The sequence below is a fragment of the Castor canadensis genome, chromosome 9, assembly GCF_047511655.1.
Source record: "Castor canadensis chromosome 9, mCasCan1.hap1v2, whole genome shotgun sequence".
NCBI classification, from domain to species: Eukaryota; Metazoa; Chordata; class Mammalia; order Rodentia; family Castoridae; genus Castor; species Castor canadensis.
Window position 1 is genome coordinate 115944370 of NC_133394.1, and position 21306 is coordinate 115965675.

At 36.8% G+C, this 21306-nt stretch overlaps 1 protein-coding gene across 1 annotated transcript; it reads left to right on the forward strand.

Annotated features, from left to right (window-relative positions):
* Positions 1–261: 261 nt before the first annotated feature.
* Cnga1 (cyclic nucleotide gated channel subunit alpha 1) lies at positions 262–11857 on the forward strand. The gene is given in 9 exon segments (XM_020158427.2): positions 262–368; positions 1081–1197; positions 2100–2162; positions 5305–5346; positions 5433–5531; positions 6927–7034; positions 8177–8283; positions 10444–11811; positions 11814–11857. Coding segments are annotated over 9 exon segments (2055 nt in total).
* Positions 11858–21306: the final 9449 nt, after the last annotated feature.

A 21306-nucleotide genomic window follows, 5' to 3' on the forward strand; every position in this document is an offset into this window, starting at 1 on the left:
AACACACACCCTGGCTAATGGAAATCAAGGGAACAGGCCACGTCTTTTTAAGAATAATTCCTCTGTATAACTATAAATGCATGTTATCCCAGCCTTAGAAGAATTGTAAGGGGAACTTTTTAAATTATATATATATATATATATATATATATATATATATATATATATATATATATACATACATATAAAATACATACATATATATATATAAATAGTTTTACCACTAATATGATTTGTTTCTCTTCAGATATTAGGCTAACCATGAAGACACATATTATCAATACATGGCATTCCTTTGTAAATATTCCCAATGTGATTGTACCCAATATTGAAAAGGAAATAAGAAGGATGGAAAGTGGAGCATGCAGGTAAACCCATGTGTTTTCTTATGCATTTTTAATACCAGCCACAGTTTTTTTATATGTACCTAGGTATAATTTCTACTTAACTTTATAATTTGTAACCTTAAATTTCATCATGTATTTAGTTTATTTATTTCATGATTGTGTGTATTTTTTGGAAGCACCTAGTAAACACCTATGCTAAATATTTTTCTAATCATTGGCAGAGCCTTTCCTTATGGGAGATTTCAAATCTAAACAGAGGTCATTGCCATAGACAAATGTGAAAAATCACATAGAACATGAGGTGCTAATAACACAATTTAAAAGTATAATTTAAAGTGGTTACTCTATAAATAAACACAATGTATATACATGTGATTGAACTTCTTTTAGTGGAAGGAAACATTAGTTAGGAAATGAGAGTTAATACAACTGGTTAATATGATCTAAATCCCAGATATCATATTTTCTACTTAATAAATATTAACATCAACTAATCTGTCCAGCAATAGGAATGTGGAAGATCCAGAATGTGGTTTCTTAATGAAATGCCATTTTCTTTATAGGATACTGTGTGTCCTATACAGTTCTTACCTTGCTCTAACTGAAAAGTAATGTATGTTCATTTGAGAGGGAAAGAAAGAGATGGGGCAAGCATTCTCCGCATGAGAAATGTTCTCCTCTACCATGGTTGAAAACATTAATCGAATTCATCTTTGCTTCCTCTTGGATGTAGCTCCTTTTCTGACAATGATAACAGTGCCTCTATATCTGAAGAATCAGAGAAAGAGAGCACCCATGCAGGGGATTCCTTTAGAAACAACTCACACAGAAGGGAAGGACCATCACAGAGGTGAGTAGGATGGTCTATCCCTCAGGATATGTTTTTAAACTATTATTTGGATGACAGTCTTCTATTCCTCCCACAGAGTGGGCTTGGCAAATACTATCCAGACACTATGCAGGATTTTGGGAGTATCATGCTTCTTTTGTTCCTTACCCTGTCCTTCCTTGGAAAAATGCCAGTGGTTGGCAATTATCTATGGTTATGGGATTCTAAGTCATAAACATACTCCATCCTTTTCCCAGAGACTGATGTCCATCCCTAAGAAACTTCATATCTCATTCTTTTCTGATTGACTGCTTCTTTCAGGGTCCTGAAGCAATTGTACGTGTGAAGGTTGGCTATAATTCTCTAAACTACTCTATTCCACTTGATTCTACTTCCAGGATGGAGCAGTGGAATTAGTAGTTACAAGAGAAAGGCTAAACATTCTTAGAAGGAAGTAGAGCAGTAATGATCACCATGGGACTCTGAGGGTGTTGAAGGGGTATTGTGTTCTTGTGGATAAGGGGTTTCCATCCTATACAATGCATTTACTTTTTCTTTGTTTTTTCTTCCCGCTGGATAACGCCAGCTTTCTCACTGCTTTTGTCTTTTCTTTTTTTCCTATCTTTCCTGACAATTTTAGGTTCTTGTTGGAATGAAGTTCTTGGTATCTAACTTGCTTCTTATTGAACCAAGTTAGTGGTATCCAACTTGGCTTTCTCAAAGCCAAGGATCATGCACATTCTTGGTTTGAACATTGACTAATGGCCATTTAGTAGCTACTTTGGTTCAAGGCACTGACATTTGGCAAATTGTGCTTCATGGGGAACTATATTTTTAAAAATTATTTAAGCAATTTTTAGTAATGGGTAGAAATTGGAAAGAATTTGTGACTATGATTTCAGTGTGTGTTTTTCATTTCTTAGGGAGCAGTACCTGCCAGGTACCACGGCACTTTTCAATGTTAACAACAGCAGCAATAAGGATCAGTAAGTACATTTACAGTAGAAAACTAAAGATTTATTTTTAAAGAAAAGCAGTAAAAAGTTAGGAATATATCCAAATCTGAGACAGAGCAAATATTTATAAGGCAAACTAATATAATAGTAATGGTATTCTATTATTTTGTTATTTGGTTATTTATATCTGAAAAATACACCTAGCCATATCAAAAGTGGTATATACTTATTTCTTCACTTATTTGAATGTGCTAGAAAAAACAGGTCTGCAGTATATATGCAACTGCTCTTCCTTGTGGATGGAGTGGCTGACAAAAGTGGATGAAACACTAGTACTTTCCAGTCTGAACCCAGGTGTCTTAGGTCGAGTTCCTCAGGATATAAACTCTGTGGTAAAGGTTTGTGGGCAGAAGTTTAAGTGGGTGTGCTCTTGAGAATGATAACAAGAGTTGAGGGAACAGAACTGGGGGGAAGGAAAAGTTGAATTTCAGAGAATAGAGTTAATTGACAATGTGATCCCATGGCAGCTTTGGGACATGAATAGCCTTTCAAATTTGTACCACATTTAGGTAATAGGTCAGGTCCTTTGCACCTATCCCATGCACTGTCATACAGTAAGGGCTGGCCCTAGGAAGTGGAGGCATTGAGCATGGTGGTTTCCTTCATCCAAGGCCTGTCAAGAAATAGGAAAAACTGTGAGCTGTCAGCAACCAACTCTTAACAGCTGGGGAATGACTAACTTTAGTCTTTGTAACACTGCATCCATTCAGCTGATCTGTGCACTGCTCAAATCCACTGTCTTTGTATAGAAAATTCACCCCCTCTGGAAATGTCTCCTCCAGGATTCTGATCATTCTTTTTTTTTTCCCCCTGGGTAAGTTTATAAAGAGGAAGGTTAATTGGATAAGCTAAAATTCCTGGAAACTTATGAAGACTTTGAGACTTCAGTTGATATTCCTAATCAACTGAAATTCATCCCATCCTAGTCATTCTAGAGTTGTCTCATCTTTAGCCAGAACTTCTTCTGGTCTAGAATAATGCAGACATTCAGCTGGTTATCTGCATTTCTCATGGCTACCATACTTGTGTATTTACTACCAACACTGGACTAGAGAATACCAAAAGACACAACAGTAGATCACTCAGGTGCTGATTGTATTTTCCGTCCCTTCACCTACTTCTGATGATCAATGGCAATGGCTTGCCAGTATGATGACTCTTTTCCTTGCCTGTTGCTTTCTTAGCATGAGGGGTCCAAAGTGGTTAGGCAGTAGTCATCACTTAATCTTAATGGGACAATAACTGTGTTCCCTGGCAGAAACATGTTCCCTGAATCAAAGATCTCCAGAATCACAGAGCCTAAAGTTTCAGGGATGGGAAGTGTACCCTCCCTATGTAAGTTATCCCTACTTAGACTTCTTGCTTCTTAGATCCAAGCATTCTACAAGCAAGATCTAATGACCATGGATTTTTCATGTATATAGTGTCCTGGAGGATGGCATCTTATCTTCCTGAGGATGAACTCTATGATAGCATCTCATCTGTGCCTTCAAAAGACCACTCCATAGCTCTAACATAGCTTCTGAGTGGTGCAGCATATGATAGGATCATTGAATTACACAGTGTCCAATGACACATTTCCTTTGCTATAAAGGAGGTCTTTGGTTCAAAGTGGCATTATGTACTATTCTGTAAAAGTGTATTATACTTTATAAACACCTAAATAATGGCACTGGTCAAAGTCCTGTGGCAAAAAAAGCAGATGAATACCCATAATGTATATCAACTCATATAAATATATTTTATGCACCTTCCATGGTTCCAAGAGTCCAGTGTCATTAACTTGCCAACATATGACTGACTGCTTTGCTCAAGGGGATATCTGAGTCATAGCATTAGCCTTTGAAACTGGCAGGTTGGATATTTAGCAACAGCTTTGGCAAGTGGGAAATCATGTGTTGGGCTCACACAGAGCCTCCAGATCTTCTACCACAGAGGCTTGGTTCATATACACATTGTGCCAGCATTGAGAATGCAATAACAGAGGCTGGTTTTATCAGCTGACATCATTTTGTTTATTTGGTTGCTTTGTGCCTTCTCCATGGTACATACTGTTTGATGGCATTAACATGGGATACAATGATTTTCAAACTTTGTGCTTGTGTTCATGGGTCCATTGAGTTTGCCTTTTCTCCAGAACTACTTTCACTGATCTTTCCATCTTTTTCCATATAGATTCTTGATCAACCAGTCAAGGTGTTTGTGACTTCCCATAAGGCCTGTGTGTTCTTAAGTTGAGCCATATCTTTTTCCATATAAAGTGAATAATCATGGACTGATTAAGTTTTGCCATTGTGGAGGTCATCTTTATTACCACTATTCCCACAGCACTTTTAAGTGGGGTTGAGACATAGGTACATCCTATTTTGGCTTACATACACATGTCAGGCTGGCCCACCCGTGGGAGGTACTTCACCAACTGCTCCTAATGAACTTCACATATAGCCATAACTGAGCATGGAAAGATAGGTGCTGATGCAGTAGTGCTAAATGGCATGATGTGTGTGGGGGATTGGGGGTATTAATTACCTGCTCTGAAGCTTACCTATTCCATCTGGTTCATGCTCTATCCTAGTTATACTAACTCAATCATAGGATGGATTACTGTTTAACCTTATGGCATGGATGGTATACCACAGAGCTTTTGAACTCTCAAAATGAAAAATTGCTTTAGTCAAGATTATTTCCTCTAAAGAAAATATATGGCATTTTCTTGAAATTCTCAACATTTTATTTAAGGATAAATGTGAGTGATATCAAGAAGCTTACATTTTAAATTCCTTTTTTATGTATTAATGCTTTGGAAGTCTATTCTTTTGGGGACTCTTGTTTCTTAAATTAACTTCTCAAGTTTATACCTTTAAATTTTTCCATTTTCTTCAATTTCTCACATCCATTAAAATGGCAATCTTTGCTTATTTTATTAACTGGATAATTGTCCATTTTTTTGGTAGAACTCTCCATCAAGAGGCCAGGTTTCTGGTTTCTGAGCACTGGGGTAGGTCTTTGAATTGCAAGGCTGAGAATTTTTATTTCATTGAGAAGAGAGTAAAAAATAATGGAAGTCACAATGTAATATGATTATGTAACAGAAATATTGTTTCCTTTTTAGAGAACCAAAAGAAAAAAAGAAAAAGAAAAAAGAAAAGAAGAGGTATGTGAAACTTTGGCATAAATGACCCCATATTTTTCTGCCCATAACATTTGCATATTTTAACACTACATACTCAACTTTTTTAGCAAGTCAGATAATAAAAATGACCCAGAGAAGAAAAAGAAGAAGGAAAAGGACAAAGAGAAGAAAAAGAAAGAAGAGAAAAGCAAAGATAAGAAAGAAGAGTAAGTATTTTTTACTGGTATTGAAATTTGATATAAATTTGTGATGGATTTTAGATGTAAGGATGATTTCTCATGATATAACAAAAGAAGAAATTTTTTAGTAAAGAAGCATCATGTAAAGAATAACAATTTTTGAATATTTGGAAACATTTAAAATACATTGATATAAATGTGAATTAAATGTCTTTTCTAAATCCCTAAAATTAGCAATTGTTAGTTTTCCCACAAAGAATTTTTACTATTACTCTTCTCTGTAACAAATGTTGGTGAAGACACATTTGCCAGTGGAAAATACTTAGGTTCAAGAAGAATTGGGTACTGAGGATCTATCCATCGATTTTTAAAAGCTGAAATAAAAAATTAATAATTTCATTAATATTTTTCAGTAATAAACTCTATAGCAAACACTCTAAAGAAACTCCATTGCAAAAGTCTTGACTACTTTTGACAGAAGTACAGTGCTATCAAAACATAAGCTCTTGAGGTATTCTTTTTAAAACAAACATTTGAAAGTTAGAATTTCACAAGGATACGGTCAACTGACATTTGCAGAGCTGTTTTCACTTTTTATTAAGGAGAAATTACTGTCTGAACTTACTTCAACAAAACTCTTTACCAATGGTTCACTTATTTGTGCTTGTTTAGAAAGTCAAAGTTTGTATAAGGGGAACTGTTCTTTAAAATATAGAATAGTTTTCAAATGTGTATTTGACTATATATATTCTTCCTGCCTTCTTCAGATCCTCTCTTGCCTCCCTTGAATCTTTTCTGGGCCTGACGGTGTAGCTCAAGCAGTAGAGCACCTGCCTAGCAAGTGTGAAGCCCTGAATTCAAACCCCAGTACTGCAAAAAAAAAAAAAAAATCCTTTTTGCATACTTATGAACAAGGAACAAGTACTTTGTACTAGATTGTGTTAGATTATTCTTCTTTCTCTACAGATGAGAAAAAAGCAATGAGTGGCTTCCCTCTTAATCATATAGTTCCTGGTCACTTTGGTATCTGACGGGGAGTGGCCAAAGTCACTCCTCTACACCCTATAACCTTCCCAAGGAGTTTTAGGATATTCAGATTTTTCCCTCATCTGTGCCACTATTTTGGACTCTCACTGCATGGAGTGTAGACCTGACTGCATCATTTCAGTATAAACAGGACTTTAGTAAGTGCTTAATATGTGCTTTTAATATAAGCCTGGTAATTTAACTGTATATCTACCCCCTCATTAACCAGTTTCTTGTGACTAGTGTACTTATTAAGTTAATCTTCCCACTGCAAGGGGAGCTTCTCCATCTTATTGATATTTCATTAGTTGTGGGTGATGAGTATAACTCTTTGCTATGACAAATACAAATGTTCTTGTTTGTTGGTTAACCTTCTTTATTTCTAATTGCTGCTAGGGAGAAGAAAGAAGTTGCAGTTATTGATCCCTCAGGAAACGTATACTACAACTGGCTGTTTTGCATCACCTTACCTGTGATGTATAACTGGACAATGATTATTGCAAGGTTTGTGTGTGTGTGTGTATCAACCCACTTTTAGTTTTCAAGTTAACCTTCTAAACAATTTGATCATCTGCTTAGAAGCAAAGGGGTGGGGGTGAGAGGGAGGGGGTGGGGGGAAAAGGAGAGGGCAGGGGGAAGGAGGGAGTAATGACCCAATCATTGTATGCACATATAAATAAAGGAAATAAAAAACAATTTGATCTAGAACTCTTCAGAACACACTTCTGTTCTCCAGCACAGGTTGTAAAGAGAGGCTTAATTACTCTCAATACGTATTCCTGAGGTGGGGGAGGTGCGTGGTTCTATTGGGATGAGGGAAGTGGGAAAGGGTACTTTTGGACTTCTGATTGCTCTACCACTTGGAGCCTATTAGAAAAAAAAAATGTTGCCAGTAGTGGAAAAAGCTCAAGGATCAAGGATCTTACCATCTTTTAGATGGTAATCAGCTCTTGGTAATTATCCAGGGCCAAGCACAGTTTCCTGAAATCTTTTTTTGGGTACAGATAAGAAATATGAACCTGGTGATCACTGGGTTTCACATAATGAATTCTGACTACAGTTTAAGGCCACTTTAAAAAAAATTTTGCATTATTCAGGTTTGAACTCATAGTTTTGTGCCTTCTAGGCAGGCACTCTACCACTTGAGCCATGCCTCCAGCTCTTTTGGCTATGGTTATTTTGGAGATAGGGTTTTACTTTTTGCCTGGGCCAGCCCAGACCTCAGCCTCCTGTGTAGCTGGCATGACAGGCACTGAGCCCCATGCTCAGCTTTTTCCCATTGAGATGGGATCTTGCAAAGTTTTTTGCTGGGGCTGGCCTCCAACCATGATCTTCCCCATCTCAGCCTCCCAAGTAGCTGGGATTACAGGCATGAGCCACTGGCACCAGGTTTGAGGCCATTTGTTCTTATTTGATGTTTTTACAAAACCAACTAGTGTGGATGGAAAAGACGCTGGAATTTAGAAGTGTGAGAAAACAAAATGCAACCACTAGGGAGATTTGGGAAAATCACAATTGACTGAATATGTTTTCAGGACCCCTCCTAGTCTCAACATGTTATACTTCTCATCATAAAGAAATTATACAAAGAGAATTTCCACTTCAAATTGTCTCCATTTCATTTATACATTTTTTTCCTTTTACAGAGCATGTTTTGATGAACTTCAATCTGATTACCTAGAATACTGGCTCATTTTTGATTACTTATCAGACATAGTCTATCTTGTCGATATGTTTGTACGAACGAGGACAGGTAAATATGTTTGGTTTGAAATATTCTGAAGGCAATGCTTTTATCTCTCTTGTATAACTCAAAATTTGCAATTGAAGTGCTTCTCAAGATAAACACACAAAAATTTGTTTTAGAGGAAAAGGTACAGTTGAAAGTAGGAGAAACAGCGTACCTACCCACAGGTTTAAACTACTCCAACAGATTCAAAAAGGTGTTATTAGCCAACCTTCTGAGTGTGGGTTGGTGGTTTTCTTCCACCCAATGAACCCCTGTTCATTGGGTTTATGCCAGGCAAGAGGAATAGAGAGCAGAAATATTCAGCCAGCTCTGTGGGGAAAGAGTAATTGTTACCTAACATGGAGATACCTTAAAAAGCCACAGGAGAACAGTGTCATTGTATCCTGCAGAGACACACTAGAAATTTTATAGGAGGCATGAACTTTGTAGTTCATGGTGGGACATTATTGACCAGGCAGCAACATCTGATAGCTTCCTACTTGAAGTGTTCTTGGTAAGTGGGTATAGTACAAGCTCATTGTTTCTATACTGCTCTCAACTGCAAATGTAACAAGAGAATGTACACAGAGAAGATTTTAGGAATTATTTTCAGGATGTTCTCTAAATATCAGTGCCCTGGAACAATGCTCCAATTGCTCTGTTTTGTTTGGAGCTCTGGTAGCCATTATAGGAGGAGAAACAAACGCTTTCCCTAATGCTGAAATTCTGGTTTTGACACAACGGCATAGTAGGGAAGATCCCAGGTGACTAAGAAAAGCCTGGGAGACAAGACTAAGAGGCAAAAAAACAGTCTCAAAAAGCATTTGTGCTTCACATTGAAGGGGCAAAACATGAAAATAGTGAGATAACAGGGTAGTATCCATTGAGAGCAGGGCTGGGATTCTGTCCAGAGAGTGACATGAGTTACTAGGCATAGTGCCAAGGTGTTCAAGAAAGTTTCCAAGATCCATGTATGGAAGGAAAAACAAACTCTTACTATACACAGAACAATACCCTGTGATCACCAAAATGTACATGAGGAAAGCCCAACATACCAAGCAGTTTTGTAACACAAAACTGGTGTCCTACAATTTAACTCAATTCTGATACTAGCTAGATCCCACAGTTGAGGGCTTATTTCCATAAGACACTGCCCCAGTTCGGATGCCAGCCCTAAGCCCCAAGTTGTGACCTGTGCTTCTGAACAATGGACTGTAAATTAGGGTTTCCATAATCCCCTTCTCAGGTTCAGTAATTTGCTAGCGTGGCTCACAGAACTTCGAGAAACACATTTACTTGGTTAGTATATTAATAAAGGGTATGACAAATGATGTAGATGAACACACAGGTGAAGAGGTACATAGGGCAAAGTCTGGAAGGATCCTGAGAGAAGGAACTTCTGTCCTCATAAAACTGGGGTAGGACACCTTTCCAGCACCCTGCGTGTGTTTGGTAACCTGGACCGTCTCTGAACCCCCACAGTTAGAGATTTTTATGAAAGGCTTCATCATGTAGGGATGATAGAATACTAACTTACTCTCCAGCTCTTCTCCTCTTCCCGGAGGAAGACAGGATTGGGGCTGAAAGTTCTAAGTTTCTAAACATGGCCTAATCTTTCTGGTGACCAGCTTCATCTAGAAGCCTACCAAGAGTTTCTTCCTTAGAATAAAAGATACTGTTCTCAGTTAGGAAATTCCAAGGATTTCTAAGATCTGTGTTAGGAACAAGCCAAAGACAAAATACCAGGAAAAAAAAAAAGATGCAATTAACACTTCCATTGCTTATGAAATCACAGGATTTTAAAAGCATTTCCTTAAGTGCCAGAAGTTGAAGACAGGAACCAAATATGTAACCAATTATATCACAATGTCACAAAAACATGGGTATAATTCATAAAAGGAATGACTTTACCTGGGGAGGGATATTGGATCCTGAAAAACTGGTATTTATACAAAAACAAGTTTCTCTCACTTTTGTGCTTACAAAGTTTTACTTATTTCTACAATGAATTCTTTTCCAAAGCCATGTGTTGATGTGTGCTTATATCATATTACATTGCTGAAGGCGTACTTATTGAAAATGAATTCTTGTTTTGACCTTAACAAGGCTAATTGCAAGTTACTTTAGAAAAATTCACAATGGTCTAAAAAGTAGAAACATTGATTTCTTTTCCTTCTATTTTAGGTTGCTTAGAACAAGGATTGCTGGTGAAAGATAAATTTAAACTCATAGAGAAATATAAATCAAACGTGCAATTTAAACTTGATGTTCTGTCAGTGGTACCAACTGATCTGCTGTATATTCAGTTTGGGTGGAACTATCCAGAAATTAGATTAAATAGGCTGTTAAGAATTTCTCGTATGTTTGAGTTCTTTCAGAGAACAGAAACAAGGACAAACTACCCAAACATCTTTAGGATTTCTAACCTTGTTATGTATATCGTCATCATTATTCACTGGAATGCATGTGTGTACTACTCTATTTCAAAAGCTATTGGATTTGGTAATGACACGTGGGTCTACCCCGATGTCAATGACCCTGAATTTGGTCGTTTGGCTAGAAAATATGTCTACAGCCTTTACTGGTCTACACTGACTTTGACTACCATCGGTGAAACACCACCTCCTGTGCTGGATTCTGAGTATATCTTTGTGGTGGTTGATTTCTTAATTGGAGTTTTAATTTTTGCTACCATTGTCGGTAACATAGGTTCTATGATTTCCAATATGAATGCAGCCAGGGCAGAATTTCAAGCAAGAGTTGATGCTATCAAGCAATACATGAATTTTAGAAATGTAAGCAAAGATATGGAAAAGAGGGTTATTAAATGGTTTGACTATCTGTGGACCAACAAAAAAACAGTTGATGAGAGAGAAGTCTTAAAGTATCTACCTGATAAACTAAGGGCGGAAATTGCCATCAACGTTCACTTGGACACGTTAAAAAAGGTGCGTATTTTTGCTGACTGTGAAGCTGGTCTGTTGGTGGAGTTAGTCTTGAAATTACAACCCCAAGTCTATAGTCCTGGAGATTACATATGCAAGAAAGGGGATATTGGGCGTGAGATGTACATCATCAAAGAAGGCAAACTTGCTGTAGTGGCAGATGATGGAATTACTCAGTTTGTGGTGTTGAGTGATGGCAGCTACTTTGGGGAGATCAGCATTCTTAACATTAAAGGCAGCAAAGCTGGCAACCGAAGAACAGCCAATATTAAAAGCATTGGCTACTCAGATCTGTTCTGTCTCTCAAAAGATGATCTCATGGAAGCTCTAACTGAGTACCCAGATGCCAAAACTATGCTCGAAGAGAAAGGGAGGCAAATCTTAATGAAAGATGGCCTACTGGATGTAAGCATTGCAAATGCTGGTAGTGACCCTAAAGATCTTGAAGAGAAGGTCACTCAAATGGAGGGGTCAGTAGACCGCCTACAAACACGATTTGCCCGGATTCTAGCTGAATATGAGTCAATGCAACAGAAACTGAAGCAAAGATTAACCAAGGTTGAGAAGTTTTTGAAGCCACTTATTGACACAGAATTTTCAGCTCTTGAGGACCTGGAGGAGGACGTGGACTCATAGGCTCTACACAGGACTGAAAAGCCAGTCATTAACAACATTGCATGTGTCTCATGACCCTTTTGATCATATGACCAAAGGAAACTGCAGTTTGGAAGAAGAGTGGTCAACTGGGAAATTTTTCCATAAGGGAAATATGCTTGGGTGCATGACAAAGGCCCATACACTCCCTGTGAGGCCCTGTGATTAAAGAATCATCCCATCTTGGGATTCTTCACTATGGGTAATGTGTAAGGGTATAACCTGATTAATTTGTCAGTGTCTGGATCTTCTGAGTTTTTTCACACATGATCCTTTTATGTAATAATCTTTGTAAAAGTGAGTAAGTATCTCTCACTTTCAGGATACTTGCATTGTTGAGGAGTAAAATGTATTCAGAGAAAATGAGAATTACTGTGAACATCGTGTTTGGAATACTATTTTAAAAGGAATTAGAAGGCAATAAAGTGAAATTAACTATGAAAATATACTAAATATGATTTATTTGATAATTTAGTAGGAAGTACAGGATGTCACAGAGCTTCATGGTCATTTTAAATACATTCATCATTGTGGTAATCTAGGACTCAGGAAGAGTAGTTGGGAGAAACTTCTTAATTATAAAAGCATGATAAATTAGACTTCACTATATTGATGTATGTACACATAAATGTTGAAACATGTAATATTGAAAATCCCAAAATGTTATAGGAATATTTTCTATTAAATTTTAAAAATTCTTGGAGTATTAACAACTGACAGAAATGGCTATTATCTTACTTCTCTGCCTGGTCACTAGTAAGAAAAAAGGTAAAAGGTAAAAGATTTAACATTGCTGGGTGATTAATAAGGGAAATTATTAAAATGTTAAAAAAGAAGACCTGGAAGTTCTGCAGCTTGGGCATTTGCTGGGAGTTTCTTAGAAATGCAGACTCTCAAGGGTGGGGATGTCACTTAGTGGTAGAGTGCTTGCTTCGCATGCACAAGGCCCTAGGTTTGATCCCAACACAGGAGACAGAGAAGACAGAGATGCAGAATCCCTAGTGTGCACTTCAGACCTATTGCATCAGAATCTGCATTTTAACAAGATCCTTAAGTGATTGTTACCTACCTGGAAGCTTGAGAAACATATACCAAGAGAATCAGGAAGGAGGTAATGTGAGGACGGTTTTAGAAAAGAAAAAGGAATTTTCTGACAAGTGTGTGGTTGTGGAAGACATTGCTGATCGATCAATCATTTTTTTTCTTTTATTCTTATATGCATACAATGTTTGGGTCATTTCTCCCCCCTTCCCCTTGCCCCCTCCCTTACACCACTCCCTCCCTCTCCCCCCCACCCCCTCACTACCAGGCAGAAACTATTTTGACTCCAGATATGGTTCAAAAAAAATCTTTCTTAACATAGATCACTATCATTGACACAAGTCTTTTATCCATGCCTATAATGATATTCCTGAACATGGCTTATTAATTTGATGTCTCAGATATTTAAAAGGGCCTTGATCAGAGAACACCAATAGCACAAATTACTCTACTGTACCATTAGAACATCCATTAAACTATACATTATGTTTTTGCAGTACTATGTTCACCTTCAACATTTCATCTACCCCTTCAATATCAGCCAGCAAGTATTTCTTCACAGCAGAGGAAGTGTCTAGTCCTCAAGTGGGCTCATCATATATAATACATAACATGGTTTCTGCCTGAGACAAGAGCTCCTTTTCTTTCTTTTTTTTTTCCTTATCATTTTTCTCTTTTATCTGTATAAAAGACACTGTAGAGAGGCTTGCAGATTGGGTAGTATAGGAATGATTGAGGGTTACACACCTTGCTCAGGGCTAGCTCCCCAAGGAGAAATAGCCTCAACCATAGCATGGCATGCAGTGTGGGGGGAGGGAGGGAGCAGAGATAGGTGGGTTCTTTGAGTCTGATTTGGTTTAGAGACATAGATAAGAGTTCTGATTTAGTCACCTCCAATCCCAGTTTCTGTGAGTCTTGGTGATGCTTACCTTAGCCAGATGGCAGATTCTCTGCTCAAAGGTTTGAGGTAAGGCGGTTGGCCAATTCCTTTTTCACAGCTCCTCTAAGTAGAATGGCTCTAACAGGCTAAGTTGACGGTAAGGGATCCAGGTTAGACACCTGGAGGAAGTGAAATGCAGAGATTCAGGACTGGGTTCCAGCTTCATTGAGGAATTTTTTTAAAAAATGACAGGAAACATGTGACTTTGGGAAAACTCATTGTAGGAGTGATACATGTGGATGCTAAAGCAGGAGCTCACCTTTTAGCAGTACAGAAATCAGCCATATTCCAAACTGTTTCTAGACTCTAGTTGGCTGTCCAGAATGAGCATCTTAACATATTAGGACAAGGACAGACTTAACATAAGGATGAGGGGAGAAGAGGAACTAAGGCTGAAGTTTGAAGATCCTTAATACCTGCACCTGAGAGGAGATAAGAAAATTCTGGGACTCCAAGATGGCAGATCAGTGAGTAGGAACCCAATCTCCCTGATTGCCCCAATATGATAATAAGTGTTTACTCTGCTCTTCCTTTGCATATATCTATCTGTCTATCTGTCTATCTATCTATCTATCTATCTAGATATCTATATATACATAAAATATCAACTTGTCAGCCTAAAATATGAGATTAAGCTTCTTACCATTAGGGGGCAATATTGGTCTGCAATTAGAACCTTCAAAGCCTGAAGTTATATATTTTTCTCCTTAGAAATTAAAGGTAGTATACCTGTAGTTCATCCCCAAATCTCAATCCTGATGTAAACAATGACTCATATCTCCACAAGTTGCTAAATATTTTAAAGACTATAATAACTTTATATAAACCAAATGCAAATTTGTGAAAATCTAGGCTGCCTTAATTAATGCAAATCATATATTAACTCAAAAAGTCAGGATGGACTTTCCAGTAGGAGAGAATCACTAATAAAGCCATTTCTCCACCACAGGTGTGGACCAAAAGTGTCACTAGCTATGATAGTTGTCTGCCTTCAGTTGACAGATCTGGCTTTTGTTTGGGAATTCACATTCAGGACCTAGCATTGCTTGCCAAGACATCTGATTTGGGTTGGTAGGGCAAGGTAAGTACCATGCCTAGACATGGTCTTGGGAAATTTTCCTTATGCTCTGTTAGTCATCATAATACACAGACTTCTCATAATGTCAGCATTGCCATGAACAACTGAGGGAATCAGTTACAAAAATGAAAACAAAAACTAAGGTGAGAAAGAAAAAACTGTTGCAGCTCTATACATACACATTAGCTCAGCTATACTGATGAGATCTTGACCTGGAAATAAAATAGTGTTGTAATTCATGTAATTTATGAAACAGTTCTAAATATCACTAAACAATACTTGTCACAGAAACATATTAAATAAATTAGTAAACAATAACGCATATATATACATATATATACATGTATATGTATATACTACTCAGATTTTTCTCTAAAAAATTGTAGTATATTAACATATACAAACTGGAAAGACATTGAGCCACAATGCAGTTCAATGCATCTGTTGCGTTCTGGGGTTTCCAACTAGACTTTTCAGTACTTTCTTATCATATAGTAATTGTTTCCTAATAATCATTTCTAAGCTTTCTTTCCCAGCTAAGTTACCAAATTCTTGAGTGCAGAGACCAAATCATCTTTGCTGTGCTTGCAAGCCTAACTCAGTGCCTTGCAAATGAAAGATGCTCAGTAAATGTGGAAGGTGGAGTTGGTGTTCTGCACACACCTTTCAGTACAGTCTCAGACAAGAAAATGCAACAGTGCATTTATTCTGTGTTTTTAAGGATATACAAGGCAAACTTTAACCGTAGCTAATATATAATGATGGCAAAAAAATTGGTGCCAGGCAAAAAATGAGTTAGCTGCTTTATTGTAGAATGATGATCCAATTTGTGGATTGTCCAGGTCTGTGACTTTCCTTACCATTAGAAGCAGAATTGAGAACAGAGAAATACAGACTTCTCAATCCAGGTGTTCATGTCAGTTTCTTGTATCAGTCTGGCCAAGCGGAGGATTGACCATCTTTATAAAGTACTTGAAGCTTCCAGTAAACTATTCTCCTAGTATGTTGCAAATTTCTTGTCCTGGGGTTAGGGATTTAAAAAAATCTTTACTAATTTTTTATTTTTAGTAGTCAAGTTTGGCTCAGTGGTTCAAAAACAGAAAATTATGGTAGTACACTCAGTGATCTCTGGCAATAAGGAATAATTTTTTCTAATATGACTATTTCCAGAAAATTTTAGTATAGCAAAATATACACCAGATATGATGATTAATTTTTATTTTCAACTAGATTGGATTGAGAAATGCTTAAGAGATTAATAAAGCATACCTCTCAGTGTGTCTGTGAAGGTATTTCCAGAGATGATAGGTCAAGAGAGCTGTGAACAATGAATACTTTAATCCACTGATGGGTTCAAAATTTGAACATATTATTGGGAAGTGGTGAAACTGTGGAAGATGGAGCCTGGTTGGAGGAAGTAGGCCACTGGGGTGTGTCCCTGGGAGCAACATCTTGTCCTGGTCCCTTTTGTTGCTGCTCTGCTTCTTGGCTGCTCTGAGTTAAACAACTCTCTTCCACCCTGTCTTCTCAGCCATGATGGACTGTAATCTCTGAATTAAAATAAATCTTAAATCCCTTAAGTAGTTTATGCCAGGTATTTTGTCACGTGGATGAGGAAAGTATCTAATATACCAGTGTGAAATAAAAACATGATCAAAAAAAATTTAGATGATAATGTAACAAAATAAATTGAAGCATTTAAATGTTTCTTAACTTAAGGAAGTTTGCCAAGGGAATAATTACACTAAAAGAAGCTTTTTTTCCTAGCACCTAATAAATGTATTAGAAATAAGCAAAAAGAGGGAGGAATGAACAACATTTTTATTTAAATTCAGTTTGCACTTTTATTTTTTAAAAAAGCTCATTGTAGCTGGGCATTGGTGGCTAACATCTGCAATCATAGATACTCAGGAGACACAAGATCAGGAAGATGGTGGTTCAAAACCAGTTCCTGGCAAATAGTTTGCAAGACCCTATCTAGAAAATGCCCAACACAAAAAAGGGTTGGCGAAGTGCAGCTCAAGTAGTAGAGCACCTGCCTCACAAGCATGAGGCCCTGAGTTCAAACCCCATTACCGCAAAAAAAAGAAAACAACACATTGCTTTAAAAAGTTTTAAAGTATACATTTAGCTGTGTTGGAAAAATGGCTGGCTAGGACACTGTCAATTTAGGTAAAATTCTTTCTGGTAATTCCTGAAATTGTATTATTGAATGTCCAAGTTTATAATCTGTTCAGAATATATAATACCAAATCATAGGATTATTGATGCAGAACAAATACCTTAATATTTCCCAAGCTAGTTTATCTTTAGAAGAAGAGAAAAAATGAAAAATTCAAAGAAAGGGAACAGAGAATATAGGATATGCAAAAAGATCCAAGAGGTCATCTAGTTCACTAAAATTGGTAAGGCTGAAGAGTATTGGGAAGTGTGAGTGAGTGTGGGAATTTTTACCGTATTTTGGAGAACACTATGTTAATATCTGTTAGGCTGATGTGAACCCCAGCAATTTCATTCTTAGGTATATTCACTGGGGGAAGTCTAAAACATGATCAGGAATATACAAAATGGTAAACATTGGAAACAACCTAAATGTTCATCAAAAAGAGACCAGGTAAATAAATGTAATACATTCTTGCCATGAAATATTATCAAACATTTCAGTAGTAACAGATAACACTTACTTAGTGCTCAGTGTGTGCTAGGCACTATCCCAAGTGCTTTCCTATAGGAATGCATTTAATCCTCAGAACATCTCATAGGATAGTTTCCATTTTGCTCCCTGTTTGACAGATGAGAAAATGGAGGCACAGAGAGGTTAAATAATTTGCCCGAAGCCCATAGGAAAGAAATGGCACAATTGCTATTTGAACCTAGACAGTGTAGCTCTAGCATCTCTGATCTTAATGCTGTCACACAGGCTGACTTTTGTACTTGCGCATAATACACCTATACAAAATTACAAACACATAACACAATATATAACAGTCTTTATGGGTCTGCATCTATGATGGAAAACTTTACTAACATCCAGCGGAATGGTAGACACCAGAAATTAGAGTAGTAGTTTCTTGTGTGGTGGATGGAGAGGGTGAGAAATACATAGAACTTCAACCTTCTATGCTGTTTTATATAATTTAAAACAATCTGAAGCAAATGAAACCAAATGTTAATATTTGGCAAAGGTAGGTACAAATATTGCTGTCTATAATTTTTGAGATGTTTGAACTATTTCAAAAGAGAAAAAGCAGGGTAGAAGGTTTGGTATAATTCCACACAGATAGTTTAGTGGCAAAACCTGGCCTTTTGACCCCTGATTCAGTGTTCCCTACACTGTAAAGTTATACTTGATCACTTTCTATGTAGACCAACTTGAGTGCTTTATGGGCTCTTGTTTGGTGATAACATGTCTATTTAGTTAGATCGAAGCATATTGAATAAATTTGAGACAATACTTTCTGGAATTACATATCATGTCTGGTTCTTGGTTTCCTGACTAGTGAGAGGTGAAAGAATGCATTTTTCATCAATGTATCCCTTTGGGATTTTGAAAATAGCAAACTACCACAAAATTACTCACCAGCCTGACAATGTTGGCCTTTGAAAAGGGTTGATATTAGGTTTCTTGTCCAATTGCCAAATTCTCCTCTTTCAAATTAGGTTCATTTTTGTTTTATCTAGGCTGAACTTTAGCCAGTTGGACTTGGTCCAAGAAGCTACTAGGGTTAGTTCTTCAGAAAGCAGGGCGCCTGCTTCCTGGGTTTGTCATAAAGATTCATGATGCTGATGAGCACAGGTACTCTGGTGGCACTAAAGCCTGTGGTGTTCCACGATCTTTCCCAGTGGCCTCATTGCTTACCCTCCACAGAAATAACGACAGAAGAGGGGTGAACATTTGCCATTTGCCTTCCATGACTCATGGGTCTCTAGAATAGGAATATTCTTTTCCTACTCATTTTCAGATGTAATGAGTCACTCCAAGCTCCTTAATTTGCAAAAAATTACTGGTTAATAGATTTACTTACACGATAGTTATTTCTATTGTTCCATTCAGATGAAATTTCACAATGCCCAAAGACCATAATATTAAATTGCCAAAGAAGCATACCACAATAAAGTAACACAAAATTTACTTTGATTATATTCCTCTTATTTTTATGCCTAAAATAATTGGACACTTAAAATTCCTTGAGTGTAGAGTAATGAGACTCTTTGGTCATAGAAAAATGATAGTAAGTTTTTACTCTTTCAAAGAAATCCCTTATTTAGATTTAGTATACACTCCTGATTTCACCTGCATACCTAGTATTTTTCTGTTTCACTTCAAGAGAAGGCTTACTTCTTTGGCCTCCATGCTAAACCAGAAAACCAGGTACTTCCTTGCAGCTCAGAGAAGATGGTAAGAAAAAATAGATCACAAAATTATAAAAATACATAATATAGATTTGCCATATTTCAAACAATTATTTGCAATCAAATATATTTTATGATGATTATTGGTAGTGCCAATTGAACATTTGTTCCCTGAACCCAGTTAAAGTAGCTCACCTCAAAGTATTTGATCTTTTCAAACAGAAGAATATCATCTTCCTAAAGTTCCAAAAAATCATTGTAACAATAATGGTGATTTAAAAAATTTTGTTAGCATATAATAGTTGTATAGGGGGATACATTGTGATATTTACATATGTGCTTACAATATATCTTAGTTAGATATACCCCCTCCATCATTCTCCCTCTTCCCCCTCCCCTTCTTACAATAATTTCAACAGGTTTCATTCTTCTATTTTCATATATTAATATAAAATACATCCTCCATATTCATCCTCATTCATCCTTTCCTTATGCCCACCTCCTCCCACTGGTACCTACCCCTGGAAAAGACCCATTTTACCCTCCTGTCCATTTTTACATTTTTTAAGTGTATATTGATAGTCCAAGGGAGTTTTGCCTCCTTTCAGGCTTGTTAAAGCATGATATAATGATTATAATTTTTTAAACTGTGTTTGAGATTGAGAACAGGTAACATAAAATAAATAGTAAGGATAAATAGATTCTTTAGGTATTGGGCCTCAGGACAATAGTCATACTTAATATCTTTAAACATTATATTAAAACCAATGAATATGTTTTAGCATGGACAAGTTTTATGCTGAAATTTCATGAAATGCACTTGGGGAAAATAATTCAAATTCTACTTTTAAGATGCTTGGCTCTAAGCATCAAATGCAGTTGGGGTCTAGTTGAGGAGTTTTGTAGCTTATAATATTTCCCATGAGGAATTACACAGAGATCACAAAAACACTTGGTTTTGTTAGAGAGAACTTCAAAGAAGAAAGAATTTCTTGCTGTGGTAGAAAGTTTTAACTTAGAAATTATATGCACTTTTGTGAATTCTAAATAAATATATTTTATGAGAGTGTCTAGTGAATGAGTAAATGGTTGACAGAATTGTTACATATGACCACATGGTAGACATGGGGCTCCAGTCCAAAAAGACAAAGGGTGAAAGAAATGAGCTTCAAAAACAAGCAACACCAACAAAACCCAAAAAAACAAAAACAAAACAAAAAACAAAAAAATCACAACAAAAATTCTGGATGATTTTAAGAGAATCAAAAGACATCATCACTAGTTTACCACATACTGTGGCACTCCATCCACAAATTCTACTGAGAGATGAAAAATCCAAGACCCATTTTTTTCTTTATTCATTTATTCATATGTGCATACATTGTTTGGGCCATTTCTGCCCCCATCCCCCTCACTTCCAGGCAGAACCTGTTCTGCCCTCTTCTCCAATTTTGTTGAAGAGAAGACATAAAGCAATAATAAGAAAGGCATAGCATTTTTGCTAGTTGAGATAAGGATAGCTATACAGAAAGATTTGCTTCCATGCATGTGTGTATTACAACCCAAATTGATTCATCTCTACCAGACCTCTTCACTACTTTGTTTTTCTTAGAGAGAAAAACACTGAATCTAACAGTAGAAAGAGGTCTGAAAGCTTACCTAAGATCAAACATGAACTAAAAAGAGCTATCCAATTGTTCTTGAATTTGCTTCGCTATTTGGACTTTCTGTAGTGTCTGCTGCATTTATGGGACACACAACAATGTAGTACAAAAACTCCAGCAAGTCTGTTCTCACTAGGGACCAAATGGTTCTGAGGACACTAAAGACAGGCACAATAAGGAGTGTGAATGCTTCCAGGGCAGTGTCATTCACACTTCCTGGATTTTGACCCACAATAGAAAGTGCATTTTACATTGTGACCCAAAAAACACACAGTTGTAAAAACACTTGCAGAAAAGAATATTTATCCTTAAAACATACAATGTACTAGGCAGTGTTCTACTTTCTCTGTTCTATTTTAGTTCTTTAAAAAA